Raw genomic sequence first — 26469 nt, 5'->3', positions numbered from 1 at the left:
CCTTCAACCCCAGCATGATTTTGAGAATTGACTGAGAAGATACTACAGTTTGTGGAGGGCACCCTGTTGCATAGTTTAAATGCACACTCAGGCCAGGTGAGGAGGCTCACGCTTGTAATCCCAACACTTTGAGAAGCCAAGGTGGGAGGATCGCTTGAGCACAGCAGTTCAAGACCAGCCTGGACAACATAGCAAGACCATGCCTCTACAAAAAATTCAAAAATTAGCTGGGTGTAGTGGCACATGCCTGTAGTCCCAGCTACTTGGAAGGCTGAAGCAGCAGGATCATTTGAGCTCAGGCGTTTGAAGCTGCAGTGAGCTATGACTGTGCCACTGCACTCCAACCTGGGCAACAGAGTGAGATACTCTCAAAGAAAAATAAATACATACATATTCATTTAACCCTTGCAGTGGCCTTGTGAGGGCAGCATTATGACCACCATTTTATGTATGTATATATGTATGGACGGATGTATGAGATGCGGGTCTCACTTTGTTGCCCAGGCTGGAGTGCAGTGGTGCAATCAGAGCTCACTGCAGCCTGGACCTCCTGGGCTCAAGCAATCTTCCTGCCTCAGCCTCCAGAATAGCTAAGACCACAGGTGTGGGCCACCAAAGTTGGCTAATTAAAAAAAAATTTTTACGCAGGGCACGGTGGCTCACGCCTGTAATCCAGCACTTTGGGAGGCCGAGGCGGGTGGATCATGAGGTCAGGAGTTCGAGACCAGTCTGACCAACTGGTGAAACCCTGCCTCTACTAAAAATACAAAAATTAGCCAGGTGTGGTGGCACACGCCTGTAATCCCACCTACTCAGGAGGCTGAGGCAGGAGAATCGCTTGAACCTGGGAGGCGGAGGTTTTTAGAATGGGGTCTTCCTAGGTTGCTCAGGCCAATTTTGAACTCCTGGCCTCAACCAATCCTCCTGCCTCAGCCTTCTAAAGCACTAGGATTGTAGGCCTGAATCACTGCGCCTAGCAGAGAAAACTGGCTCTTCTAGGTCAAGGCATTGGCTCAAGAACACATAGCTAGCAAGCCGGCATAGGTGGGATTAGAACCCAATCTGTCTGGCTCTAGAACCCCTTCACTATTTGAGGTACAATTTACTGCGTGACTACTGGCACTAAACTTTGGGTTGGGGGCGGGGCCTGAGGTAGCTCCTGCTCTCATACATTCTGAGTTTGACAATAGGCAACTACATACACACACACACACACAAAATTCAAGAATGCGTCAGGGCTCTAGAAGGGGAAAAAAGCGGGTGCGTTTATAAACTTAAAATAATCAGAGGCAGCATCTTCAAGGATTGTGAGAATGCCCCAAGTCGGGGCAAAAGTTTTGGCTGTTCGGGGAAGTGATGAAAGGCCAAAGTGGCTGCAGCGAGCGTGGGCCCAGGAGGTCACCAGGCGCGTTGGTGCGAGTGGGGGAGGGCAGCCACGGACACCTAAAACCCACGGTACGCCACGCAAGGGGTTTCAGCACATCCTGAAAGGCCCGATACCCCCGGACCGCTGTGAGGGGGGCAGAGGGAGGTCTCTCGACAGGACGTGGCCTTAGTCGAGGAAGGTGGGAAGCAGGGGCTGGCACCTGCGACGCCCCACCCGCCCCCCGTGGCCTAGCAGCAGGGCGGGGAGAAGTGGCTCCCGCACCCCTACCAGCCAGCCGCTCCCACCCAGCCCTCGGCTCCCACAACTCGCGGGGGTCCTCGCCCGGGTCCCCCGCCCCGCCCGGCTGGTGACGTCACGGCGCTTGTCGGCGCCGCCTGTGGCGTCACGGGTCGGGCCAGCGGGGCATTCTAGGGGTCCTTCGCTCTTGGAGCCGCCGGCGGCGGGCGCGTGCGCGGCCCGATGAAGAAGGTGGTTTCCAAGCAGTCTCCGCCCAAGTTGATTGGTAGGTGCCCTCCCCGCGCGGGGCGCCGGTTGCTACGGACGCAGTGGCGGCCGCTGGCTGGCGGGCGTGCGCGGGGTCGCCGCGGGTGCGGCGCAGCCTCGGTGTCTCGGGGCTGGGCGGTGCAGGGTCACGCTCACCGCCGGGACGGCACCATGAAGTCTCTAAAGAAGGATTCCCGCCTCAAAATAACTCCAGCCAGATTATTAGAGGCCGCAGAGAGCTTCAAAGGTTGGCGCTGACTGCCTTGGGCGCTCAGTAGAACCTGACAGGGGAAGCGGTCCCTGGAATGAGTTCAGGACACGGGGCCTGGAGGATGGGGATGGCACCAGGGATGGAGGAAAGATCACGGGGAAGTAGGGTACTGGGGATAGGACCCTTAGGGATGGGGGGGCAAGGCAGGAAGAACCCACAGCGCACTGGGCCTTGAGAATGGGGACATAGGAAGTGGGAGACTGACAGAGGGGCCTCAGCGACCACTGGCTGGGGAGATGGCCTTGCGCAGGCAGGGATACCTTTACCTCTAACCACATCTTCGGGTGGCATGCAGGAGGCAGGATCCCCAGACTGGATGAGGTGCAGAAGAGCCAGGAAAGAGTTTAAGGGTAGAAGGGCCAGGAATTGGGATCCTTGGGAAGAGGAAAGAATGGAGTGGTGAAACCAGTCACCTTGAGGGGGTTCTTCGGTAGAGGAGGGTTGATGGGGGGCAGGCGTCACTCAGGATTCCTGCTGGAAAAACCCAGAAGAAAAGCCTTGCTTGGCTAGTTCTGTTTTTGACTGCCTTTTCCTACCACGTGCACTTTCCAGCTGGATGACACTTATCCAGCTCCTTTAGCCTGAAAAGAGTCGCTAGATATGACTGCTTCCTGGCCTCTACAGCTTCCTTCTGGTTGCACCTGGGAGAGCCACAGGGCGTCTGATAGCGGACAACTTCCACGGACATGTTCTCATTTGCAACCCACCCCCTTTTGATCTTTTTTTGCTGTTTCCATTTATTTATTTTTAAATTTCATTTTTAGCTTTGTGTGTGTGTGTGTGTGGAAACAGGGCTCTTGCTATGTTGTCCCAGCTAGTGTCAAATTCTTGGCCTCAAGCGATACTCCTGTCTCAGCCTCACAGACTGCTGGGATTCCAGGCATGGACCACTGTGCCCAGCCTAGTTTTGTTTACTGAGAGCTGGTTTCGTGTGGTACTGTGGCTCACCAGAAGGGTATCGGTATTAACTGTGTGACCCTGGTCCTCAAGAAACTCAGTCTAATGAACGCCTGGAGGAGTAACCAGACAAAGGTAGAAATACAAATGCTGCAATGTAGGTGCCCATCGGGCTTCAGGGGCCTCAGAGCACCTGAGCTAGACCAGGGATGGTTGTAGGGGGACGTCCTCTGAAGAAGGTGACATCTATGGCAGACAAGGAAAAAAAAAAAGGAGAGATTTGCTTCTCTAGGTCTAGGAAGCAGCATGAGTTTATGGAACTGTACATGTGGGAACCAGAAGAGGCTGCACAGGTGGGTAGGGCAGGGGCCAGACCGTGAAAGGGCTTTATGTACTAGGTCAGAAAGCCTGATGTGCTCTTGCAGACCCTGGGGAGACCCAGCCTCAGAGTTGTGAAAGCTCAGTGTGAGGAGAGGGGACGCTCAGAAAACTAACAGGAGCTTAGTCGCTTTTCAGTGTGGCTCTATGTTTCTTCATGTATAAAAGTCCAATGTTGAGCCGGGCATGGTGGAGCACATCTGCAGTCTCAGCTGCTCAGGAGGCTGTGGCAGGAGGATTGTTGCAGGCCAGGAGTTCATGATCACACCTGTGAATAGCTGACTGCATTCCAGACTGGGCAACACAGTGAGACCCCCATTATTAAAAAAATAAAAGTCCAATGCTGTTTTATGACATGTTTTATATATATATATGTATGTATTTTGAGATAGGGCCTCGCTCTGTCACCCGGGATGGAGTGCAGTGGTACAATCATAGCTCACTATAGCCTTGAACTTCTGGGCTCAAGCGATCCTTCTGCCTCAGCCTCCCAAGTAGCTGGTATTACAGGTGCACACCACCATGCCCGACTAATTTTTTTTTTTGTAGCGACAAGTTGCCCAGGCTGGTCTTGAACTCCTGGGCTCAAGCGATCCTCCCACCTTGGCCTCCCAAAGTGCTGGGATTACAGGCATGAGCTACCATGCCTGGCCCATGACATACTTTTTACTAGTTGAGAGAGAGGGAATATCTGGTCCCCTTTCCCAAGGGCAGTCAAGGGCTTTCCTAGCTACTGCCTCCTGCTCACATAGTTTCTGGGAGATCTTATCAGATTTGAATTGCTATAAACAAATCAAGGAAAGATTTTTTTACTGCATATTTATTTTTAATAAGCAGAAAATTTAGTTTGTTAATTAACCATTGAGTTAAGAACATGCACCAGAGTGAGGAGGGGGAAAAAAATGAAGTGGTTAGCATGCAAGATATCTTTTTAAAAATATCTCAGGGAAGCCTATAATGTTGTAGTGCAGTACTCTCCCCCAGCCCCCATATAAGGCAGCTAATGACCAAATGTAATCTTGTAACCTTGTGCGATGTTTCTCCAAAGTCTCTGATTCTTAAGCAAAAAGGAAAGCAAAAACAGTGACTTAAACCTGTTTCTTGGGACCTGAGAGCCTTTTTGAGTCCCAGTACCCTGCCTTCCCGCCATGTGCCCCCCTACCCCTGCTGTCTTGTTGCTAAGAAGCTAAGAACCCTCCCAGCAGTATTAGATTCCCCTCCCCAACGAATTAAAGCTCTGCCGTAGTAGGGACAGCCCCTCCATGGTTCCCCCAGCCCAACCCTAAGGTCAGAATTTCCCAAAGACTTTAATCAACACTAAAACCAAATAATACTCAGATAAAACAAGAAGCAGAAAGAGTCCAGGTTTCGTCTCCCTCCATAGTTCCCCCCTCTGCATCTCCCTTCCTATCCCCCCCTGAGCACCTTGCTTCCAGCCCTCTGATCCAGCTCCAACAGAGACTGACTGATTACCCCATGCAAGCGGGGTGGTCTCTTTTACCCCTCACTGTCAGCATCAAGGGAGAAATGTCAGCTGGGTGGCTCACCAGGAGCCCTGTAGCTTGGGATTCCAGACCAAAGAACCAGAGAGTGCTGGGCCTCTACAGGCTCAGTAGTCAGACATACCTCAGCCCTGTGGAGTCTTCCTGCAGGTCCTAAAATGATCCCTGGGGCTCTTCCTTCCCTGGTCTTCCCAGCTTGCCTCTGCCTCTCCGGTCCATCTGGCTCTCCGCATCTGATGAATCATTCTGAAATGCGCCTGTCATCAACTCACTCCCCTGGACCAAAGATCAGATGCCTGAGCCATGCTTTACAAAGCTGTCATGCTCTGGTTTCCCTCTCATCCCCAACATCACCACCTCCCCAGCAAGTTTTCTGTGTTATTGTGCCACTCACATGCCATGCTCAGCCCTGCTCCCTGGTTTGCTTGGACTTTGACCTCACCTGGAGCATCTCGGTTTGCTGCTATACCTGTACGTGTCTCTCCTTCGAGGCCTGCCCCAGCCTGTGGAGCCACCTCTGCAGCTGTTCCTCTGAACCCTTCTTCAGAGCCCTGAACTGTATAATCCACATGGATCTGTTCCTTTTTTGATGTCTAACCAAACCTATTGCCTGTACTGCAAATGTAGGAACTCCTCTACTATGTTATGATTGGTGTATATTCACGTCTGTTACATTTTTCAGTACCTCAAGAGAAGGAGCCATATCTTAACCTTTTACACTGTCTTTGTAGTTTATTGCACATAGAAGAGGCTTGGTAAACGGTCCCTAGGAGCAATTTAAGATATATATATCCCTGGGCACAGTGGCTCATGCCTGTAATCCCAGCACTTTGGGAGGCTGAGGCGAGCACATCACCTGAGGTCAGGAGTTTGAGACCAACCTGGCCAACATGGTGAAACTCTGTCTCTACTAAACATACAGAAAATAGTTGGGTGGCCGGGCGCGGTGGCTCATGCCTGTAATCCCAGCACTCTGGGAGGTTGAGGCAGGTGGATCACCTGAGGTCAGGAGTTCAAGACCAGCCTAGTCAACATGGTGAAACCCAGCCTTTACTAAAAATACAAAAAATTAGCCAGGCATGGTGGTGCATGCCTGTAATGCCAACTACTTGGGAGGCTGAGGCAGGAGAATCGCTTGAACCTGGGAGGCGGAAATTGCAGTGAGCTGAGATCATGCCATTGTACTCTAGCCTGGGCAACAAGAGCGAAACTCCATCTCAAAAAAAAAAAAAAAAGGCTGGGCGTGGTGGCACATGCCTGTATTCCCAGCCACTTGGGAGGCTGAGGCAGGAGAATCACTTGAGCCTGGGAGGCGGAGGTTGTAGTGAGCTGAGATCGCACCAGTGAGCCAAGATCACGCCACTGCACTCCAGCCTGGGGGACAGAGTGAGACTCTATCTCAAGAAAAAAAAAAGTATATATCATTTTAATGAATATTTTATTAACTAGAACATACCACTCCCTGACTGTATGCAGTAACAGAGCATTCATTGGACTACATTAAAGATAACTTTCTCAGAATAACCTTAGACCAGAGTTTTACTATTTCAATCTAAACCAAACATGAAAGATTGGCTTCTCTATCACTGAAGGGATGCGAGCTTTGGCCCCCAAAAATCTTCAGCAGTGTTGAAAGTTTTGTTGACACATGGTAATTGTGTACCCACCAGTAAAAAACACACATCTGGAGATGTTTAATCACTTGGAAAGATGTCAACCCAGTCAAGGTTATGGATAGAGGAAGCAAATGTCCTAGAAAATACAGGTAATACCAAAATATTTACAAAAGCAGACCTTCAACTGATCTCAGTTCTCATAGGCTGCCACCCACTTTGGTGAGTTTGTGTAGAAGGGAGAGGGGAGGTAGAAATCAAAGCCCAAGGCTGCATCTCCACACTTGGCGGCAGATGACACTGGAACTCGGGGTTCAGCTGTCAGCCCCGCATGTGTGTTTGTGTGCACAGAGGCGTGCATTTAACAGACAGATACTCCCGAACCTTTGCTGACCCCATCACAGAAACAGACTGTGGATGATAGGCCAAATTTATTATTTTTTTCTAACAGAAAAACAAAAAAATTTTTAAGGATAGGTTCTCCTGTGTTGCCCAGGCTGGTTTTGAACTCCTGGCCTCAAGCAGTCCTCCCATCTCGGCCTCCCAAAGTGTTGGGATTACAAGCGTGAGCCACTGCACCTGGCCAACAGGCTGAATTTAGAACTATGTTTGGAATGATTTTGGTGTGAGTTTTTTTGGCCACCAACTCTATGGAAATTTCCTTTAAAAAAGTTTGATTTTATTAACCAAAACACCTGCCTTGATGTTTTAGTGATACTGCCTCTTAAAGATTACGGTGCTGTGAGAAGCAGTGGATAAAACTAAATTTTGTTTTAAACTCCCTAAAGGCAGAACTTAGATTTTCTTTTGATTGTTTTATGTAGGGCCTTATATCAAACCATTCTGAACTAGAGGGAAAATGACAGGGTTGACCAGCCAGAGAAATGAGATGTGTTTGAACCTGTTAAGCCACCTCTGTGAAAGGAAGGCAGGGAGTGTGTCCTCATTGGAAAGTGACCTGTGACCCCCTTCTGCCCCAGGTGTTGTCAATGTCATGCTCTGGCTGCCACAACAGACTCTTAAATACATTCATACGCTCATCTCGGTCTTGCAGGATTTTTTGTTTTGTTTTCTTAGAGACAGGGTCTTGTTCTGTCACCCAGGCTCGAGTGCAGTGGCACAATCTTGGCTCACTGCAGCCTTGACCTCCTGGGCTCAGGCTGTCCTTCCCCTCAGCCTCTCAAGTGGTTGGGACTACAGGTATGTACTACCATGCCTGGGTAATTTTTGTATTTTGTTTATAGAGCCCAGACTGGTCTTGAACTGCTGGGCTCAAGCGATCTGCCTGCTTTGGCCTCCCAATATCTTGCAACTCTTAATCCATTCCTTGGCATGCTATATTACCCATGGGGTAAGCCTTCACATGGCTCACTGAGCTCTGCACGATATGGCTGCTGCTGCTCTCTCTGGGCTCTGCCTCTTCCCTCCCACCTCACCACACTCTAGCTATTTAAAAACACATGCTTTGAGTTCCAGGGATGTGCTCCGTTCTCTTGCCTCTATGCCTCTTTATTTTCTTTGGAATGCCTGTTCCCCAGGGCCCTTTCCTTTCTCCAACTTCTTTCTTCAGCTCTGTTTAAACATCCCTTCCTTAGGAAGCCCTCCCTGACCCCCCCGCCTCCCACACCTGTCGACTCTGGGCTGGGTATTCCTCCCCACCATGTTCCTGTAGTTACTCTGGTTCAGTCTGTTTCACGGTCTTGTTTCCCACTGGGCATGTGCTCTTTAAAGACAAGCTCTGACATAGATCCCCAGAACCTAGCACAGTGCCTGGCACGGAGAAGCTGCTTAAACAATCTTTTTTTTTTTTTTTTTTTTTTTTTTGAGACGGAGTCTCGCTCTGTTGCCCAGGCTGGAGTGCAGTGGCTGGATCTCAGCTCACTGCAGGCTCCACCTCCCAGGTTTACGCCATTCTCCTGCCTCAGTCTCCCGAGTAGCTGGGACTACAGGCACCCGCCACCTCGCCCGACTAGTTTTTTGTATTTTTTAGTAGAGACAGGGTTTCACCGTGTTAGCCAGGATGGTCTCAATCTCCTGACCTCGTGATCTGCCCGTCTCGGCCTCCCAAAGTGCTGGGATTACAGGCTTGAGCCACCGCACCCGCTCAACAATGTTTCTTTAATGAAATAGTGTGCAATAAATGGCCAGTGGTGAATGTTCTGCTTCCCCCACAGAGATTCTGCATTTTAACCAGTGTCTTATGAAACCCAATGCCTTCACCCAGAAGCATGGATCAGTGCCAGCACTGGAGGACACTGGCAAAACATCTAGTTCAGTTGTCCCAAACCACTGTGCATCAGAAGCACCTAGGGAGTTGAAAAAATTGCAGCTCCCTGGCTCCATGCAGTAGCCAGGAAGCTGTATTCATAAAACTCCTCCCAAGATTCTGAGGCAGACATTGGACTAATAGTTGGGAACCACTGATTTAGTCCAACTGACTCTTTGTACACATGGGAAGCCTGAGGCCTAGAGAGGTTAAGTGATGTGTGCCCAAGACTGTCCAGCTTATAAATAGCATAACCTGAAATGGAACATCTTTTTGCATATTAAAAATAATCTTTTTTGTACAGATGGAGTCTCAACTATGTTGCCCAGGCTAGTCTTGAACTCCTGGGCCCAAGCAATCCACCTGCCTTGGCTTCTCAAAAGTGTTGGGATTCCAGGCTTGCACCATGGCACCCGAAATGAACATCTTTTTGTTTTGTTTTGTTTTGTTTTTGAGACAGAGTCTCGCTCTGTTGCCCAGGTTGGAGTGCAGTAGCGCGATCTCAACTCACTGCAACCTCTACTTCCCGGGCTCAAGTGATTCTCCTGCCTTAGCTGCCCGAGTAGCTGGGACTACAGGCATGGGTCTGGCTAATTTTTGTATTTTCAGTGGGGGCGGGGTTTCACCATGTTGGCCGGCTGGTCTCGAACTCCTGGCCTCAAGTGATCCTCCTGTGTCAGCCTCCTAAAGTGCTGGGATTACAGGCATTAGCCACCATACCTGGCCTGAAATGAAGCATCTTCTGATCTAAATTCTGGCTACAGAAGTCTTAGTCACTGTGGTGAGCCAGAGGCTGTGGGTAGGGGGCCCTCCAGAGGGAACTCCTCTTGCCCCAGCAAAGTGCTGCCCAGGCCACCTTGGCAGCCTCTGCTATCTCTCCAGCTGGCCAGCTCTGCACCACACCCCCCCCCCATGGAGTCTAGTATATATTTATACTTTTGTGTGTATATATTGACATATACAGAAGGAGCTCTTTAAGGACTTAATAACTTTCTGCTTCTCTTCAGAAAAGAAACGGGCAAAGGGACCTGAACAACCCACACCCCCAATTCAGGAAGAGCCTGAACCTGTTAGCAATGTCCTACAAGGAGATGACATTCTTGCTTTGGCCATTAAGAAGGAAGACTTGAAGGAGGTGAGGATGAAGCCTAAGCTTCCCTTATCATAGAAACGTTTCCCTGCCAGCAGCCTGAGTGGTCTAGAACACCAGCCATGTCCACTGTCTTCCCACCATCTCCCTACTCATGGGGAGTGTCTAACTCCATGCAAAAATCCACTGAACACAGATTCTTTTCACTTTACCACCTTAAGGAATTCCCTGTGTTGTCTGTTTTAACATTTCTGAGATTCCTATAGAACCACGGGAGAAATGAGATGATGAGGTATCTTGCTCCCATAGAGGTAGGTGCCATCATTCCCATTTCACAGAAGGAAGGATGAGTTTAAGGAGCAAAGGTACAGCTCTGGGTAAAGCTGCTAAACCCTAACCCCATGCTTCACCTGGGAGAGTCAGCCATCTCTCACCTGAACTATCTGGAGGCATAAGATGTTCTTTTTTTCCCTCCAGGATATTACTAAGTCACATATCTGTTATGCAGGCATTTCCTCAACAGAACATATGGGCAGAGCTGAAGAAACAGATCTGTCAGCCTTCAGGAACTCCACCTAGAACTAGAACGGAGGAGATGGGTGGTGCTCTTCCTCCTTCCACCACAGGTGGAATTCTCCTTTGTTTTATTTCTTTTTAGCAACATATTCCTCGCCTTACTGAAAAGGAAGATAAACGCGTCATTACCCAGAGATTTATCATCCGTAAACTCAAACCCACGGATCCTAGGAGGAAGGTCTGCCACCTTGTAGCACGTCCTGCAAATCCCGATGCAGCCACAAAGCCTCTGGACTACTCTGGTACATCCAGTCTCAGCCCTGGCTTTACTGTCTTTCAACTCATGGGTCAACCTCAAGACAAACCCAGTCTCCATCAGAAAGTTGCCCTCTTGAGAGTTGCCCACCCACAGCTTCTTTCCCCTTTCTTCTTTTATCCTCACAGATCCCGGTGACAGCTTCGATGGCAGTGACCAGATCCTGCCCCACCACATCTTGGGGAGTCTCCAGGACTTTAAGAGAATTGCACTTGCTCGAGGGAACACCCGGGTTTGTTTGCACAGAACTACCCGGATGAGAGCAGTCACTGAAGTCATTTCGGTCTTCCACCTGACAGAGTCAAGCAGGGCTGGGGTTAAAGAGACAGTTTAGTCTCTAGGTTTCGAGTCTGAGTTGATAAGGGACCCTCTCCCAGAATAGTTAGACACTTCAGTTGCAAGGCGCAAAAGGCAGCTGAAGCTGGCTTCAGTGAAGTCGGGGATTTACTATAAGGATTCCAGAGACTGCCTCATGGAACCCAAGGTGGGAGTACCTGGGTCTGAGTAGACTGAACCCAGAAAGGCATCAGGACTCAGGGCCCATATGCCTCATTTCCTTCTGCTCTGTGCACTGTCTTGATTTTCCCTTCTCTGGAGACTGGCCTGCCCTCCTCACTCCACGTGGTGGAGGAAGGTGGCTTCCCACTGCTTCCTGGGCCATGGGAAGATTCTGTATCTTTTCAACCTTCCCATCATGCAGTGCTTCTCCTGTCTCTTCCTTTTGCTTCCCTGGATCCAGGCTGACTCTGGTCAGGTGCTAAGGGGCCTGGGGCCATGTAAGAATGCTTCCATTTACACATGGGTGAAGGTGTCAATCAATGTCAGTTGTGAGGAGGACCAATAACACTAGAAGATGTTGACCCCAATCTTGAAACAGAAGTTCCCTTTCTGTGGGAGAGTGGACTGACAGCTGCTTTCAGGGCCCCCTGCTTCTGGGATTTATTTTCTGTCACTGGCTACCCTGGAGTCCTGAAGAGGAGGGATTCTCAGCACAGTGGGATAACAGCATGGGTTTAGGCCTCAGGAAATGTGTGCTCAGCCCCGCCCAGAGCCTTGTCACTGCCCTCCACATGCCTATGTTGTACTTTTCAGCTGGCTGAGCTGATACCTACCTCACCCTGTCTGATGACCCTCATCTCTGCTAAAGGAGAGTCAAAGCAAAAAGCCCCAAAAGAAGAGAAGAGACCTCCCTGGGCCCCACCTCCTCAGCACAACTTTCTGAAAAACTGGCAGCGTAACATAGCCCTGCGGAAGAAGCAGCAGGAAGCCCTCAGTGGTGAGCAGAGCAGACAGGGCTCCCGCCCAGCCTCCATCTGGCGCAAGGCTCTGCTGGATTGTTTACTCCTCCAGAGCCTGGCCTCGGGCTGACCACATTTGTGCTGTTCACTCCCAAGAGCGTCTCACTCTGAAGCTTCAGTGGGTCCTGAAATCAGCCCCGTGAGGGAGGCTGCCCGATGCAGACTGCCGACTGCCAAGGCCCCTGTTTGTTCTGGTTTGGCAGAGTGGCTGCAATCTTGCCTTTCTCTCTAGAACACCTAAAGAAGCCGATCAGTGAGCTGCTCATGCACACTGGGGAGACCTACAGACGGATCCAGGAGGAGCGGGAGCTCATTGACTGCACACTTCCAACGCGGCGTGATAGGAAAGTGAGGCCACCTGTCCTAAGTGCCCCGGGGGCAGGGGGTGGCACGGAGGAGGGGGATGGGGGGCAGGTGTCTGGACACAGGGATGCTGGTTTCAGGTGGCACAGCTGGGGAGAAAAAAACCTATCCATTGCAAAGCATCATTAAGCCCTCAAGGCCTTTACTAAATTCTATGATTAGTCAGTAAAGTTATTCGGCCTGTGGTGGCCACACAGGTAGCGAGTTATTAGAGTAGTCTTAGTGTTTGTCTCCTAGGAGCTTAGACTGAGTGAAGCCTACACCCTAAGGAGAGAGGCTGAAGAGTCCCCCCTCTTTGTTCTGGTAGACCAGTGCAGTACCTGTACCAACCCACACCATCTAGCTGGGGGCAGGTAAAGATGACAACAGGGTGTCCAGAAAACGCGGCAGTGGATGCTTCTGTTCTGCAATCATGGCAGCGGTGAATTCCCCAGAGGGAGCATCTGTAGCCTGTGGTGGTGCTTCTCTTCCCACATCTCCACCAGCATCTGGCTGAGGTGTCCAGGTAATCTGACTCACCTTTCCTTCCTTGCCAGAGCTGGGAGAACAGTGGGTTCTGGAGTCGACTGGAATACTTGGGAGATGAGATGACAGGTCTGGTCATGACCAAGACAAAAACTCAGCGTGGCCTTATGGAGCCCATCACTCACATTGGGAAGCCCCACTCCATCCGGGTGGAGACAGGTGAGGCGCAGGGCTGTAAGCCAGCTGGCATCTTGTGCCTGGCCCAGAGGCAGGGTAGTGTGGCAGTGGCCAGCATGGCTCTACAGTGCGGCCCAGGGCCTGTTTCTCTGTGGCCTTAGGCAAGTCCCAGAGTCTTCCTGAAGTCTGGCTCCCTCTTCCTTTTCTTCAGTAAAACAGTGAGAGAGCTAGGAAACTGGAGTGCAGCCATAGAGCTGCCATCCAGTGTGGAGCCTTCAGTTGCATGCCACCAGTGAGCACCTGGACCGTGGCTGCCCTGCACTGAGAAGTGCTGTCAACTGGACACTGGCTTTAGTGTGAAAACAATATATTTTATTAATCATTTTTATATTGATTACATGTCAAAATGACAATATTTTTTATATACTGAGTTAAATAAACTATATTACTAAAATGAGGCCGGGCACAGTGGCTCACGCCTGTAATCCCAGCACTTTGGGAGGCTGAGGCAGATGGATCACTTGAGGTCAGAAGTTCAAAACCAGCCTGGCCAACATGGTGAAACCTCATCTCTACTAAAAATACAAAAATTAGCTGGGCATGGTGGTGCGCACCTATACTCCCAGCTACTTGGGAGGCTGAGGCAGGAGAATTGCTTGAATCTGGGAGGTGGAGGTTGCAGTGAGCCAAGATCATGCCACTGCACTCCAGCCTGGGCAACAAGAGCAAAACTCTGTCTCAAAAAATAAATAAATAAAATAAATAAACTATATTACTAAAATGAATCCCACCTGTTTCTTTTTTCCTTTTTCAGTGTGGCATCTAGAAAACTTTCAGTGACACATGTGGCTTGTGTTTGTGGTTTGCATCCTGTTTCTCTTGAGCATATCTGCTTTAGAGCCTGTCAGGCTGCCTGGGTTCAGGTCCCAGCCATGTCATGTTAGTGAACCCCAGAGTGGTTGAACCCCTCTGGCCTGTAGTTTCCTTATCTGTAAAATATGCACAGAGTTGTGATAGGGCTAAATGAGATATGAAATGTATTAAGTTCTGACTCATTAAGCACTCAGTAAAAGGTAGCTGCTATTATCATTTTTACTATCATCCAAAAATTTGGCTATTTGGAAGCTAATTTTGCAGCAGTCTTGTGTAGGGCTGCTGAGGAGATACGGGACAGGAGAGCGGAGTCCAGCTGCTGCAGGGAAGCTGTATTTTTCATCCTTCCTAGAAATGGTGTTGGGATAGGCACTCTCAGAGCCCTTGAGAAGTGGGTGAGCAAGGGGGCATGGCAGCAGCCTGTGTTGAGGGTCCTTGGACCTCATGCTAGGATTACCAGCCCAGAGGGACGCTTCATACCGCTACACCTGGGATCGGAGTCTATTTCTGATCTACCGACGCAAGGAGCTGCAGAAAATCATGGCAGAGCTGGATTTCAGCCAGCAGGTTAGTATGGCCTCCATGCCCCAGTCAGAAGCGCCTTGGGGCAGTGCCTGCCTTCAGTCAGCTCTTCCAACCTTTCTCCATCTCTCGGAGGATATTGATGGCCTGGAGGTGGTGGGCAAAGGGCAGCCCTTCTCAGCTGTTACTGTGGAAGACTACACAGTGTTTGAAAGAAGTCAGGGAAGCTCCTCTGAAGAGACAACATACTTGTGAGTGCAGCCTAAACCCGGGGGAGGGAGGCTGAAGAGTTCTCCAGCAACTACCAGTATGAAAGAGCAGGCTTCCCTCCCTGAGATCAGGGTGCCTCCAGCCTAGCTTCTCTCCAGTGGTTGCCACCCACTCCTTGAACCCATTCCAGCAGCTGTGCTAGCTTTCCTGTTGCCACCTGCTCCTTTCCAACAACTCCTAATGGGGATTTCCCAGACATTCCCTTGCTGGTCAAGTGAGGGCTCTCTAGACCCTCCCACTGCTGTGAATGCCTCTGGCATGGAGAGTCTGTGTATCTCTGTGTACCATGAATAGCTCTGGCAGGAGGGCTTGAAGAGTCTGTGTGTTTCTAAGAACCTCCCACCTAGAGCAATGGGTCAGGAGGAAGCTGCACAGGAGTGGAGTTGATCATACTCCATTGCAGGGTGGAGCTGGTTGTGTTTCTCGGCTTCCTGGTGACCATTTCTGTGGGGTTCCACATGGCATGACTGGCAGCCTAAGAGAAAATAAGTCATTGGCTTTTCTTACAGAGGCACATTGGCCAGTTCCTCTGATGTCCCCATGCCTATTCTCGGCCCTTCTCTTCTGTTCTGTGGGAAGCCAGCTTGCTGGATCAGAGGCAGTAATCCACAGAACAAGGTAAAACTGCCTCCACTGCACCTGCTTGGAGGGCCTCCCTCGGGGGTGCAGCCCCGAGGTGTCTGTGGCAGTAACCAGCAGCCTGCACAGTCTCCTGTTTGCGTTTTTATCTGGTCATGCATTCAGCTCATCTGAAAATGGTGACAGCAACACTAACTTGAGCAAGAATAAAATCACAAGGCTGCAGACTGTCATAAGCCACTTGGGGCTTATACCTAGCCCCCAAGCATGTAAACAAGCAAACTCTCTCAAGTAGGTATGGCTCTAAGAAAGTTCCAAAATATTCTTCAGATGCTAAGGAATAGAAATGTTCATTGGGTATAAAATATATTTTATCTGACCAGGCGTGGAGGTTCACGCCTGTAATCCCAGCACTTTGGGAGGCTGACGTGGCTGGATCACCTGACATCAGGAGTTAAGACCAGCCCTGGCCAACATGGTGAAACCCTATCTCTATACTAAAAATACAAAATAGCGGGGCATGGTGGTGGACACCTGTAATCCCTGCTACTTGGAAAGTTGAGGCAGGAGAATCGCTTGAACCCAGGAGGCAGGGTTGTAGTGAACTGAGATCACACCATTGCACTCCAACCTGGGTGACAAGAGCGAAACTCTGTCTCAAAAAAAAAAAATTATATATAAATATATATATATAATTATATTTTTATATATATTATCTTCTCTACTTACTATTGAGGGTAACCTCAGAGACAACCACATTGGAGTAGGATACCACTCTGTGTGACAGTGGCCAAGCCCTGGAGGCCTGGGACACGATACTTGCAGTGCTAAAGCCAGAAAAGTTCTGGGCAGACCAGATGAGTTGTTCACTCTAGGCCAGGGTCTCCAGCAAAGACATTTCTTGTCCCTTCTCCTTCCAGAGGCAGGTCGGGATTGCTGTTCACTTGACCTTTGAAACCCTAGAAGGCGAGAAAACCTCCTCAGAACTGACTGTGGTCAATAATGGCACCGTGGCCATTTGGTATGACTGGCGACGGCAGCACCAACCGGACACTTTCCAAGACCTGAAGAAAAACAGGATGCAGCGATTTTACTTTAACAGCCGGGAAGGTACTTGGGAGAAGCCACCCTACACGCTGGCTCCTGTCTGGGGCCGGTTTTATCCTCGTGAGACATCAAAATTTAGTTATGGCCCAGCTCCTGTAAGTTTGAGTCCCTCTCATTCCTTCCGTAAAATGTATGGCCTGACTATTCATGTCTGTTGAGAGACTGACGGAACTTGAGAACCCAGGGAGGTGAGCCACCTGGGAGCAGAAACGTTCTAGGGGCTCAGTTATCTAGATGCACAGGCCTGGAGCTAGGGTGGCCAGCTGTCTCCGTTTGCCTGGGACTTTAGCACTCAAAATCCCCCTTTCCAGGAAACCTCTCAGCCCTGGGCAAACTGGGATGGTTGGCCAGTCACCTGGCCTGGGGCTCAGTTAACTGCATGTAGGAGCATACAGGTCTGGGGCTCAGCCAGCTCCTGCATGTTGAAAACCTCAGTCTCTGTCCCTCTCAGGTGTGATTCTGCCTGGAGAAACTAAAACCTTTACCTTCTTCTTCAAGTCTTTGACTGCTGGGATCTTCAGGGAATTTTGGGAGTTTCGAACCCATCCTACTCTATTAGGAGGTGCTGTGCTGCAAGTCAATCTCCATGCAGTCTCCCTGACCCAGGATGTTTTTGAGGATGAGAGGAAAGTACTGGAGGTAAGGGACCCAGGACCATGGCTGCTGTGGGCATCAGCTAGGGTATCCTGCTATTCTTCCTGGCAGTGCCTGCAGGGATGGTATTTCTCCCAGCCTAAGAGGAGAACTGAATTTTTAGCAAACAGGTAACTAATTTTGCTCCATGAACACTTGCCAGGGCTTGTGATGTAAAAGATGGGTGCACTGGCTAGGCAGGTGAGGAGCAGCTTGCAGCAATGCCATGCATGGCCCCACTGAGTTAGAAAGAAATTAGACTGAGCCTAAGAGGCAGACTGTGTAAAGTACAAACAATGCGTGGCCCTATGCACTGGTCTGTGTTTTGTTCATCGCTGTCTAGTACTATACAGTGGAGTTGCGTTTAACCGACAAGACTTCAAAACCAGGGATAATAATTAATAAATAGCAGGGTGAGTCTGCCCACCGTCCCACTCAATCAGCTGACAACTCTGGAGTGAGTGTGAGGTGGGAGCTGGGAATCTGTCCCCCCGAATCAGTTTCACAGTGTGGCCATCTGAGCCATGCATCCTGGGATTTGGTAGAAAGCTGCGCTTTTTTATTTTTTGTGGTCCCCAGTCACAAGGCCGGCTCCTTCAGCTGGAGCTCAGCCAGTGGTGATCAAAGGTCATTTTGACAATGTCATGCTTGCTTTACTCACTGACTGTAGCACTCATGTTTCACACAAGGTGCCCCTCCCCTGTGTTTCTGTGACACTGACTGAAGCCTGATGAAGGTTCACCACCATCCTCAGAAGCACCCCCACTGTGTGCCCCACCCCTTCTTCCTAATCTGGTGACATGCTAACTGTGTGACCACCAGGCCCCAGGCAGCAGCAGCCTTCCCTGGAACTGGCCCTCCTCTGGATCCTTTTCATCCATTTTAAGGAACAAGGATGTCTGGAGAGATTCAGAGGCTTTTGGGTCTTAGAACAGGCGTGTGTGTGTGTGTGTGTGTGTGTGTGTGTGTGTGTGTGTGTGAGAGATATTGAGAGAGAGAGAGAAAGAGAGAGAGAGAGAGCGCCAATGCCAGGAACTCAGACCCTAGGAAGGCACAAAGTCCTGGGGGCTCCAACTTCCTGAAGGATGCATGGGTTTTGAGAGCCTGGGCTGCCATCCTCTGCCACCTTCCCATTTGCAGAGCAAACTGACGGCCCATGAGGCAGTCACCATCGTTCACGAAGTGCTGCAGGAGGTGCTGATGGGGGTCTTGACCCCGGAGCGCACACCATCACCTGTGGATGCCTATCTCACCAAGGAAGACTTGTTCCAGCACAGGAATCCTCAGGTGAGGCCCAGCACCAGCCTCTGTCCCATCATGTGTGCCCTGAGTCAAGGGTCCCCAACCCCCAGGTCGCACAGCAGCAGGTGAGCAGTGGGTGAGCCAGCGTTACCGCCTGAGCTCTGCCTCCTGTCAGATCAGCAGTGGCATTAGATTCTCATAGGAGCGCGAATCTTATTGTGAACTGCACATGCGAGGGATCGAGGTTACACACTCCTTACGAGAATCTAACTAATGCCTGATGATCTGAGGTGGAACAGTTTCATCCTGAAACCATTCCCCTACTCCCTGCCATCCGTGGAAAAATTGTCTTCCATGAAACCAGTCCCTGGTGCCAAAAAGGTTGTGACTGCTGCCGTAGGTGAGAGTAATAGCAAACTCTTTTGTGTGTCAAACTCTGTTCTGCACACATCTTCCATGAATACCTCACCTCTCCTCACAGCAGTCCTATGAGATGGGTACTACTTATTTTTATTTATTTATTTTTTAGAAATAGCATGTCACTCTGTCACACTCCAGGCCAGAGTACAGTGTCCCACTCATAGCTCACTGTGACCTCAAACTCCCCAGCTCAGGTGATCCTCCCACCTCAGCCTCCTGAGTAGCTAGGACTACAGGCATGCATCACCATGCTCAGCTAATTTCTCTCTCTCTCTTTTTTTTTTTTTTGGTAGAGATAGGATCTCTCTCTGTCACACAGGCCAGTCTTGAACTCCTGGGTTCAAGTGATCCTCCTACCCTGGCCTCCCAAAGCACTGGGATTGCAGGCTTGAGCCATTGTGCCTGGCCCTGGTACTATTTACATCCTCATTTACATTGAGGAAACTGAGGCCCAGAAAGATGAAGTAATTTGCCCAGGGTAATTTTGCTAATAAGTGGATTCTTGATGAGAACGGAGCTTCACAACTCCTTCATTCAAACCCAGGCTTCCTTGGAAGCCCAAATGCAAAAAAATAACTTCAACTTGGAGGTTCCCAGGTTGAAAAGGAAGTAGGGGGCCCCTCTGGCTGCAGCCCTCCTGCTGGCTTCCTCCCTGCCTCCTCCATCAGTGCCCTCAGGGGAACGGGAAGAAGCCAGGGCCAGCTGGCATGGGCTCCGGTGCCTGCACCCCAGCCTCTCCCTCACAAGCCTTCCCATCTTCTGCTGCAGCTGCATTACGAGCACCAAGTGGTGCAAAGCCTGCATGAACTGTGGCGCCAGTACATGACCCTGCCCCCCAACGCTGAGGAGGCCAGGCCAGGGGACAAGGAGCACGTCAGCCCCATAGCCACAGAGAAGGCCTCTGTGAATGCCGAGCTCTTACCGCACTTTAGGAGCCCCATTTCTGAACCTCAAGTGCCCCAGCCTGAGAACGAGGCCCTCAGGGAATCCGGATCCCAGAAGGCCAGAGTGGGAACCAAGAGTCCTCAGCAGAAGAGCATCATGGAGGAGATCCTGGTGGAGGAAAGCCCAGAGGTGGACAGCGCCAAGAGCCCCTGGGAGCCGGATGGCCTTCCCCTGCTGGAGTGGAATCTCTGCTTGGAGGATTTCAGAAAGGTGCTTCCAAGACCCTGGAAGGCGTTGGTAGAGAATATTCCTGCCTCGAACCAGCAAAGGAGGCCCCAGCAGCCCCTCTTGCTCCATGGGCAAAGAAACAAAATCTGAGAGCCCAGAGAAAGTGATCTCTTGGGTTATCTATCTATCTATCTATCTATCTATCTATCTATCTATCTATCTTTGAGATGAAGTTTTGCTCTTGTTGCCCAGGCTGGAGTGCAGTGGCACGATCTCAACTCACTGCAACCTCCGCCTCCCAGGTTCAAGCGATTCTCCTGCCTCAGCCTTCCAAGTAGCTGAGATTACTGGCATGCGCCACCACACCTGGCTAAATTTTTTTTGGTGGAGTCTTGCTGTGTTACCCAGGCTGGAGTGTAGTGGTGCAATTTCGGCTCACTGCAACCTCTGCCTCCTGGGTTCAAGTGACTCTCCTGCCTCAGCCTGCCAGAGCAGCTGGGACTACAGGCATGCACCACCACATCCAGCTAATTTTTGTATTTTTAGTAGAGACGGGGTTTCACTATGTTGGCCAGGCTGGCCTCAAACTCCTGACCTCATGATCCACCCACCTTGGCCTCCCAAAGTGCTGGTGTTACAGGCGTGAGCCACTATGCCAGGCCAATTTTGTATTTTTAGTAGAGACGGGGTTTCACCATGTTGGTCAGGCTGGTCTCGAACTCCTGACCTCAGGTGATCCACCCGCTTCACCCCCGCAAAGTGCTGGAATTACAGGCGTGAGCCACCGTGCCCAGCCGGGTTACCTGTTTTTGTCTGGGGTGCCCGCGCTTCTATGTTCCAGGAGGGGGGTCCACTCTCTGACCCTGGCAAATCTTGGAGAAGGGGTTCATAGGTACAGATTTCTGAGGGGGGTCCCTGGCTCCCACCAAAGGCACCCAGACAGCTCTCCATGGCTGCATCCCCTCCTGGTTTCTGGTCCCCTGCCACCCATCCCCACATCACCATGCCCTTCACTAGAGGACACAGAGAGCCTTGGTGTCCTGGTGCAGAATGGTGCCCATGACCCTGCCAGGCAGTGATGGTGCTCCCTGATGAGAACCAGAGAGAGGATGCGCTGATGAGGCTCAACAAAGCAGCCCTGGAGCTGTGCCAGAAGCCAAGGCCATTGCAGTCCAACCTCCTGCACCAGATGGGGTAGGTGCCCTGCCAGGAGAGCCGCCCCATCTCCTTCCCTTTGTGGCATCTGCAGGGGTCTTGGGACTCCAGGACTCTGAGTTTCCCTTGAGCTCAGGTTGCTAGAGCATGCCGCAAACATTCCATGTTCTGGAACCCTGTGGTGCCTGCTGCTCACTGGAGAGCAGTCACAGCAGATCAAACACCTTCACTTTTTTTTCTTCCTGTTTTTTCCTTTTTCCTTCTCAATGAGCAGAGGAATGAAAAAAGGAGAAGCCAGAGGGCAGAAAGAAGGGTGGGGGCAGATTCCATTAAAAGCTTCACTTCTCTGCTGTCACCCTCCCCAGTGCCTGTTTGGAACTTGCTTGTATAGGCGTGGGGTCCTTTTCAAGGCCCTCAGGACAAGCCCCAAGAGCCTTATGCTGGAAGTCTCATGCAAGGTTCAGCCCCTCCAGTGGGACTGGGCCCAAGTCTGGCCCTGGCCTCAAGCCCTTTGAAGTAGGACTGAATTCATGCAGACCTCCTAACCCTAGTCCTGGGCCATGTTTTTTCTTGGTTGCCACCCAAGGCAAGCCAGAACCCCCTCCAAGCACTTGCCCTGGTGGGGAACAGTGAGGATGCTGGCTGCTCAGGCGTGTGGCATTTCCACAGCAGTTCCTAGCACCAGGGTCTTTGAAGGGAGGGACCCAAGCCTCTGCAGGTTCAAGGACAAGTGAGTGATGGCATTTCTCCACTATATCTTGCCCTCTAGTTTGCAGCTGTGGCGAGATGTGATTGACAGCCTGGTGAGCCATTCCCTGTGGCTGAGGTCTCTGCTGGGCCTGCCTGAGAAGGAGACCATCTATTTGAATGTGCCTGAAGAGCAAGGTCAGATCTTGTGCAACCAACCACACCTCTGCATAGCCCTCCTCATCTCTCTGAATGGACAGGCAGCAGTGCCTGGGCCAGTCATACTCCTATGGTGGAAGCTCTGCTAGGCTGAGCCCATGGAGTAGGCCCCTTACCCCCTTCTATCAGCTGCCAGGATGTGGTACCCAGAAGCTACCTTAGTGACCACCTTGGTTTAGTAATCCCAGCAAAGTTAAATGACTTATCCATGGTCATTCATGGGAGCATGGCAGAGCCGGGACCAGAACACAGAAACACCACAGTCCTGTTTCATGAAGTCACGCGCCTACCAGGGCTCAAGGCTATTGTCCTTTGCTTTTCCACCTCCCCTCAAGCCTCCTCACGTGCCTGCAGCATCCACTAGGCTGCTGGGGGCCTGTCACATTTTCTTCCACCCACCTCCCTTAGATCAAAAATCACCTGCCATCATGGAAGTGAAGGTACCTGTGGGGAAAGTTGGGAAGGAGGAGCGGAAAGGAGCAGCCCAGGAAAAGAAGCAACTGGGGATCAAAGACAAAGAAGACAAGAAAGGAGCCAGGGTAGTCAGGAAGGAGTCATGCTGGGGCGTGGTCTGGGCCAGGTGGGGCTGGGGAGGGGATTGGAGGGGCTGCAGATGTGGGGGCTGTGGAGGTGGGCATGTGCCCAGGCTCTCCCAGTGAGCTACTGTTGAGGACATCCTGGGCCTACCTCTGGTGCTCCTGAAGGCTGTGTGTGTCTCCCTCTCCCAGCAGGACCATCCCAACAGCAAGAAGCACAGGGCAAAGGATGACAAGAAAGTCATAAAATCTACAAGTCGGGACAGGTTTTCCTTGGAAGACCCTATCCCTGACATCAACCTCCCTTCTCAAGAACCCACAGACACCCTGGTCATGGAGAAATACACCCAGAGGCTGCACAGCGAGGTAAAGGGAAGCACCCAGCAGCCATTCCCCCACCTCCCACCTGCCTCATTTATTCCGTTCAGTCTGCATACAATAAGTGCCCACTCCATCATGGTGGAAGCAGAGCTGCTTCAGGAAGGGCATCCTCGTGTGTGAGACAGGCCTCATGAATAAGAAATGTGCCTAGCATGTTAGGTGATGAGCACGATGTGAGAGAAGATAGACCAGGCAGGGAGTGGAGGCACAGAGGTCTCAGTGAGGAGATGACAACCCACAAAGACTTGAAGGGAGGGGAAGGGAGGCCAAATGGACATCCAGTGAAGAGTGCTTTAGGCAGGGGGAGCAACTGCCACAGGAGGGAGGGGCCAGAAGGGATAGGGTGGTAGATGGGGAACAGGTCATAGGGGTGAGGGATGGTTTGTAGGCTACTGTGAAGACTTGGGATTTTTCGGAGTGGAAATGAGAAGTCATGCAAGGTTTTGAAGAGCAACGCGATAGGGTCTGATAGGCTTTAGAAGATGGCTCTGGCTGCCCTTTGGAGAACAGACTCTAGGGGAATAGAGAGGAAGGAAGCCCTTCTCTTTATGCTGCTTCCACTTACTCCCTGTTAGGTGCATCCTGGCAGACGTGTTCCTTGGGAGAACACCATGTAGGGTGCATTCCCATCAATTGTAAGGTTTTTGAAGGACTAGAGAGACTTCATCCTAATCCGTTCTTAAGTAGCAGGTCCTTAGAGATTCACCCAGGTTTTGCGTTTTGTTTTTTTGTTACTATTGTTGTTTGTTTTGGAAGGGAGGTCCACAAAGCCATTTTCAATATGTCAGTATGTCTAATGGCCATGCCTTGTATTCTTCTAAGGTGGACACCTGGGGAGCTGGGATTACATCATGTATTGTGTTCACACTCTGGATCTCATTTGATCAAAAGTTCCCTTTGCCACTGGTGACATCACTAAGATATCTGATGGTTGATGGGGTCTAGAAAGTAATTAAAGGGCTCTGAGGACCCATGGGGGTCGACCCTTCCATGGCTCTTTGATATTAAGAATCAACTAGCAGACCAGGTGCAGTGGCTCATGCCTGTAATCCTAGCACTTTGGGAGGCCAAGGTGGGCAGATTGCCTGAGCTCAGGCATTTGAGACCAGCCTGGGCAACATGGTGAGATCCCATTTCTACTAAAAATACAAAAAATTAGCCAGGCATGACACTCACCTATACTCCCAGCTACTTGGGTGACTAAGGCACAAGAATCGCTTGAACCCGGGAAGTGGAGGTTGCAGTGAGCTGAGATCATGCCATTTCACTCCAGCCTGGGTGACAGAGCAAGACTCTTATCTCCAAAAAAAAAAAAAAAAAAAAAAAGAGAATCGATTTGCTGGCCAGGCACCGGTGGCTCACACCTGTAATCCTAGCACTTTGGGAGGCTGAGGCAGGTGGATTGCTTGAGCCCAGGAGTTCGACATCAGCCTAGACAACACAGGGAGACCCCATCTCTTCAGAAAAAAATAAAAAAAAGAATCAACTTGCCTGGGCTTGTATGATCCAACCCCATTGGAGGGCTCAGTCCCAGAGACCTTTCAGTGTGTGGATCTGTTATCATACAGGAAGGAAAATTGGCCTCCAGGAGATCAGAGTAGAACTGGGACTGAGCCCAGGCCTGCCCCAAACAGCTAAATGGGCACTGCTCCATGGGATCCCTGGAGTTCCCCTTTAACAACCTGGCTCCAGTGCCTCCATATGTCAAAGGTACCGGCGCAGGGCCACCTCCCCAGATTGGTTTCAAAAATAAAACTGCAAAAGCAGGTGGATTGCTTGAGCCCAGGAGTTCAAGACTAGCCTGGGCAATGTGGTGAAACTCCATCTCTAAAAAAAAAATAGAAAAAAATTAGCCAGGTGTGGTGGTGCACGCCTGTAGTCCCAGTTACTTGGGAGGCTGAGGTGGGAGAATCACCTGAGCCAGGGAAGTCAAGGCTTGCAGTGAGCCATGATCACACCACTGGACTTCAGCCTGGGTGACAGAGAGATCCTGTCTTTAAAAAAAAAAAAAGCAAAACCAAAAATTATTTCAGAAGAACTTTGAACTTGTGAAATTCTTTCACAAACAACTGGTTTCTTTCCCCTCTCCAGCTATTCTCCCACAGCACAGTTGATATATAGGTGCCTCCCACAGAGCAAACCCTGCCTGTGATGTTGTCCCGTTCTTCCAGGTCCATGGGCTGGTGGACACCCTGGTGACCGACCTGATGGTCCTGGCTGATGAGCTCAGCCCCATAAAGAATGTCGAGGAGCCTTTGCGTCTCTGCAGGTGACTCTCGGGCCCAAGCAACCTTCTGGAAAACGGGTTAATTAATAAAGAACCTTCAAGTTTCTACTACTTCTGTGTGCCTCTGTGTCTTACATGATGGATCTTGGCTAGGTCATCTCCTGGTCCAGGTCCTCCCATGTCCCATCTGCCCTCAGATCCCCTCCTGCCAGCTGCCAGAGCCCTCCAGCAGGAGGAGAGAGACATAGCTGGGGAGGTGATGTGAGGGATGCCAAGCAGAAGAGCAGGTTGGTAGCAAGACAAGGAGTCAGGTGACAGGACACAGTGTGTCACCTCTGGTAGTCCCCGCCTTTGGCTTCCTTGTCCCAAACTTTTAGGGTCATGCTTCCTGGAGCCAGGTCTTCCCGAAGTGTCATCACCAAGTATGACAAAGTGTGAGATGAGGAGTAGAACTAGACCCATGGGACCTGGCTCCCTGCTATCTCCCTTCAGCTGGGTCCCAGGGCCCCAACTCAGTCCCTGCAGATCATGCTCACCACACCTTTTCAGCTCTAGAGGCCACATCACCTTGTTATTTTGGGGTCTAGTCTTCCTTATCCCCTCCTCATCTCAAACTATCTGGCCTTGAGCCATCTTTCTGCCTTAAAAACAGCTGCTGATCTTCATGCTACCTCCCTTGCTCAAGGGAACATGAAACAGGCTAGAAATGGCTCTCAGAAAGGTACTGTCAGCTCAGACTCATGCCCATCATTGTCTTCTGTCAGTCATAACCATTTGGGACTGGGTTCCCCATGTGAACAGCACTCCAGGCTCCCAGTTTGAAGAACAACTTTGGTTTATGGGTGGGTGGGCGTCCTTAAGTGGGCCTCAGGGATCCTCCAGTTGAGATGCAGAAGGAGGATGGAGAGCAGGATCTGACTCCGTGTGGGAAAGGCAGGGAGGGGGCTGTGCTGGAGTCCTGATGCCCTCCTCCCCTAGAAGGCAGGGGCTCCACCAAAAAGCCAGCCCCAGGGAATGGCCCTACCCTCTCCTTTAATGTCCTCCTGGCCCAAGGAAGGAAGGGGAGTGATGTGGTGGGGGTGTTGGAGCCCCCCTCCTTTCCTGTTGAAGAGGCAGGGGAAGGGTTAACTCAAAGCAGAGGGGATCGGGTCGCCAGCACTGGCTCCAGATCTGCACTCACTGGGGGCGGCCAACAGGCAGGCCCCCCACCTCTCAATGCACCACCTGCTTGGCCAGCAGGAAGGGGTTAACCTGCCCTGCGCTTCCTCCTGTGTCCTGTTACTGCTGAGGCAGACCTGCCGGGCCAGCTGAGCAACTTTCCTCAGAGTGCTGCCTGGCGCTGGCTAGGAGGCAAACGCACGCGGGAAGAGCTGCTACCCATTCCAGGGACCCTGCCGCTGCACCTCTGAGGGGTCTGCGCCTCCTGGGAGCAGGTGGCTCTCTGGGACGAGGGCCCATGGTGGATGGCTCTGGAGACGCTCCC

At 51.0% G+C, this 26469-nt stretch overlaps 1 protein-coding gene across 5 annotated transcripts; it reads left to right on the top strand.

The window, feature by feature from the left end:
* The first annotated feature begins 1753 nt into the window (after positions 1 to 1753).
* MYCBPAP (MYCBP associated protein) lies at positions 1754 to 25075 on the top strand. Of its 5 annotated transcripts, XM_037993686.2 has the most exons (19): positions 2027 to 2117; positions 9805 to 9932; positions 10546 to 10705; positions 10848 to 10951; positions 11812 to 11995; positions 12250 to 12365; positions 12917 to 13064; positions 14347 to 14462; positions 14553 to 14668; positions 15197 to 15305; positions 16187 to 16376; positions 16825 to 17012; positions 18147 to 18293; positions 19437 to 19823; positions 20854 to 20975; positions 21706 to 21821; positions 22251 to 22408; positions 22574 to 22744; positions 24931 to 25075. In XM_037993686.2, exons 1-19 carry the CDS (start codon positions 2042 to 2044, stop codon positions 25030 to 25032), a joined length of 2838 nt encoding a protein of 945 aa, XP_037849614.2. In that variant the 5' UTR covers positions 2027 to 2041; the 3' UTR covers positions 25033 to 25075. The 5 variants fall into 5 exon arrangements, with proteins under 5 accessions (XP_037849610.2, XP_037849609.2, XP_037849612.2 ...); XM_037993684.2 differs by lacking the exon at positions 2027 to 2117 and adding an exon at positions 1755 to 1889 and having other exon boundaries at positions 14347 to 14668; positions 22251 to 22381; positions 22571 to 22744; XM_037993685.2 differs by lacking the exons at positions 2027 to 2117; positions 24931 to 25075 and adding an exon at positions 1755 to 1889 and having other exon boundaries at positions 22251 to 22381; positions 22571 to 23585.
* The last annotated feature ends 1394 nt before the right edge of the window (positions 25076 to 26469 follow it).

The sequence above is a fragment of the Chlorocebus sabaeus genome, chromosome 16 (assembly GCF_047675955.1).
Source record: "Chlorocebus sabaeus isolate Y175 chromosome 16, mChlSab1.0.hap1, whole genome shotgun sequence".
NCBI lineage: Eukaryota > Metazoa > Chordata > Mammalia > Primates > Cercopithecidae > Chlorocebus > Chlorocebus sabaeus.
The sequence above is the reverse complement of the archived record's forward strand: the minus strand, read 5'-3'. Positions and strand labels throughout refer to the sequence as shown.

Coding starts and splice junctions, on each gene's coding strand:
- MYCBPAP (XM_037993681.2), top strand. CDS start 1,847: ATGAAGAAGGTGGTTTCCAAGCAGTCTCCGCCCAAGTTGATTG. Junction 12,366..12,916: donor CAACGCGGCGTGATAGGAAA/GTGAGGCCACCT, acceptor CTTCCTTGCCAG/AGCTGGGAGAACAGTGGGTT. Junction 21,822..22,250: donor GAATGTGCCTGAAGAGCAAG/GTCAGATCTTGT, acceptor CACCTCCCTTAG/ATCAAAAATCACCTGCCATC.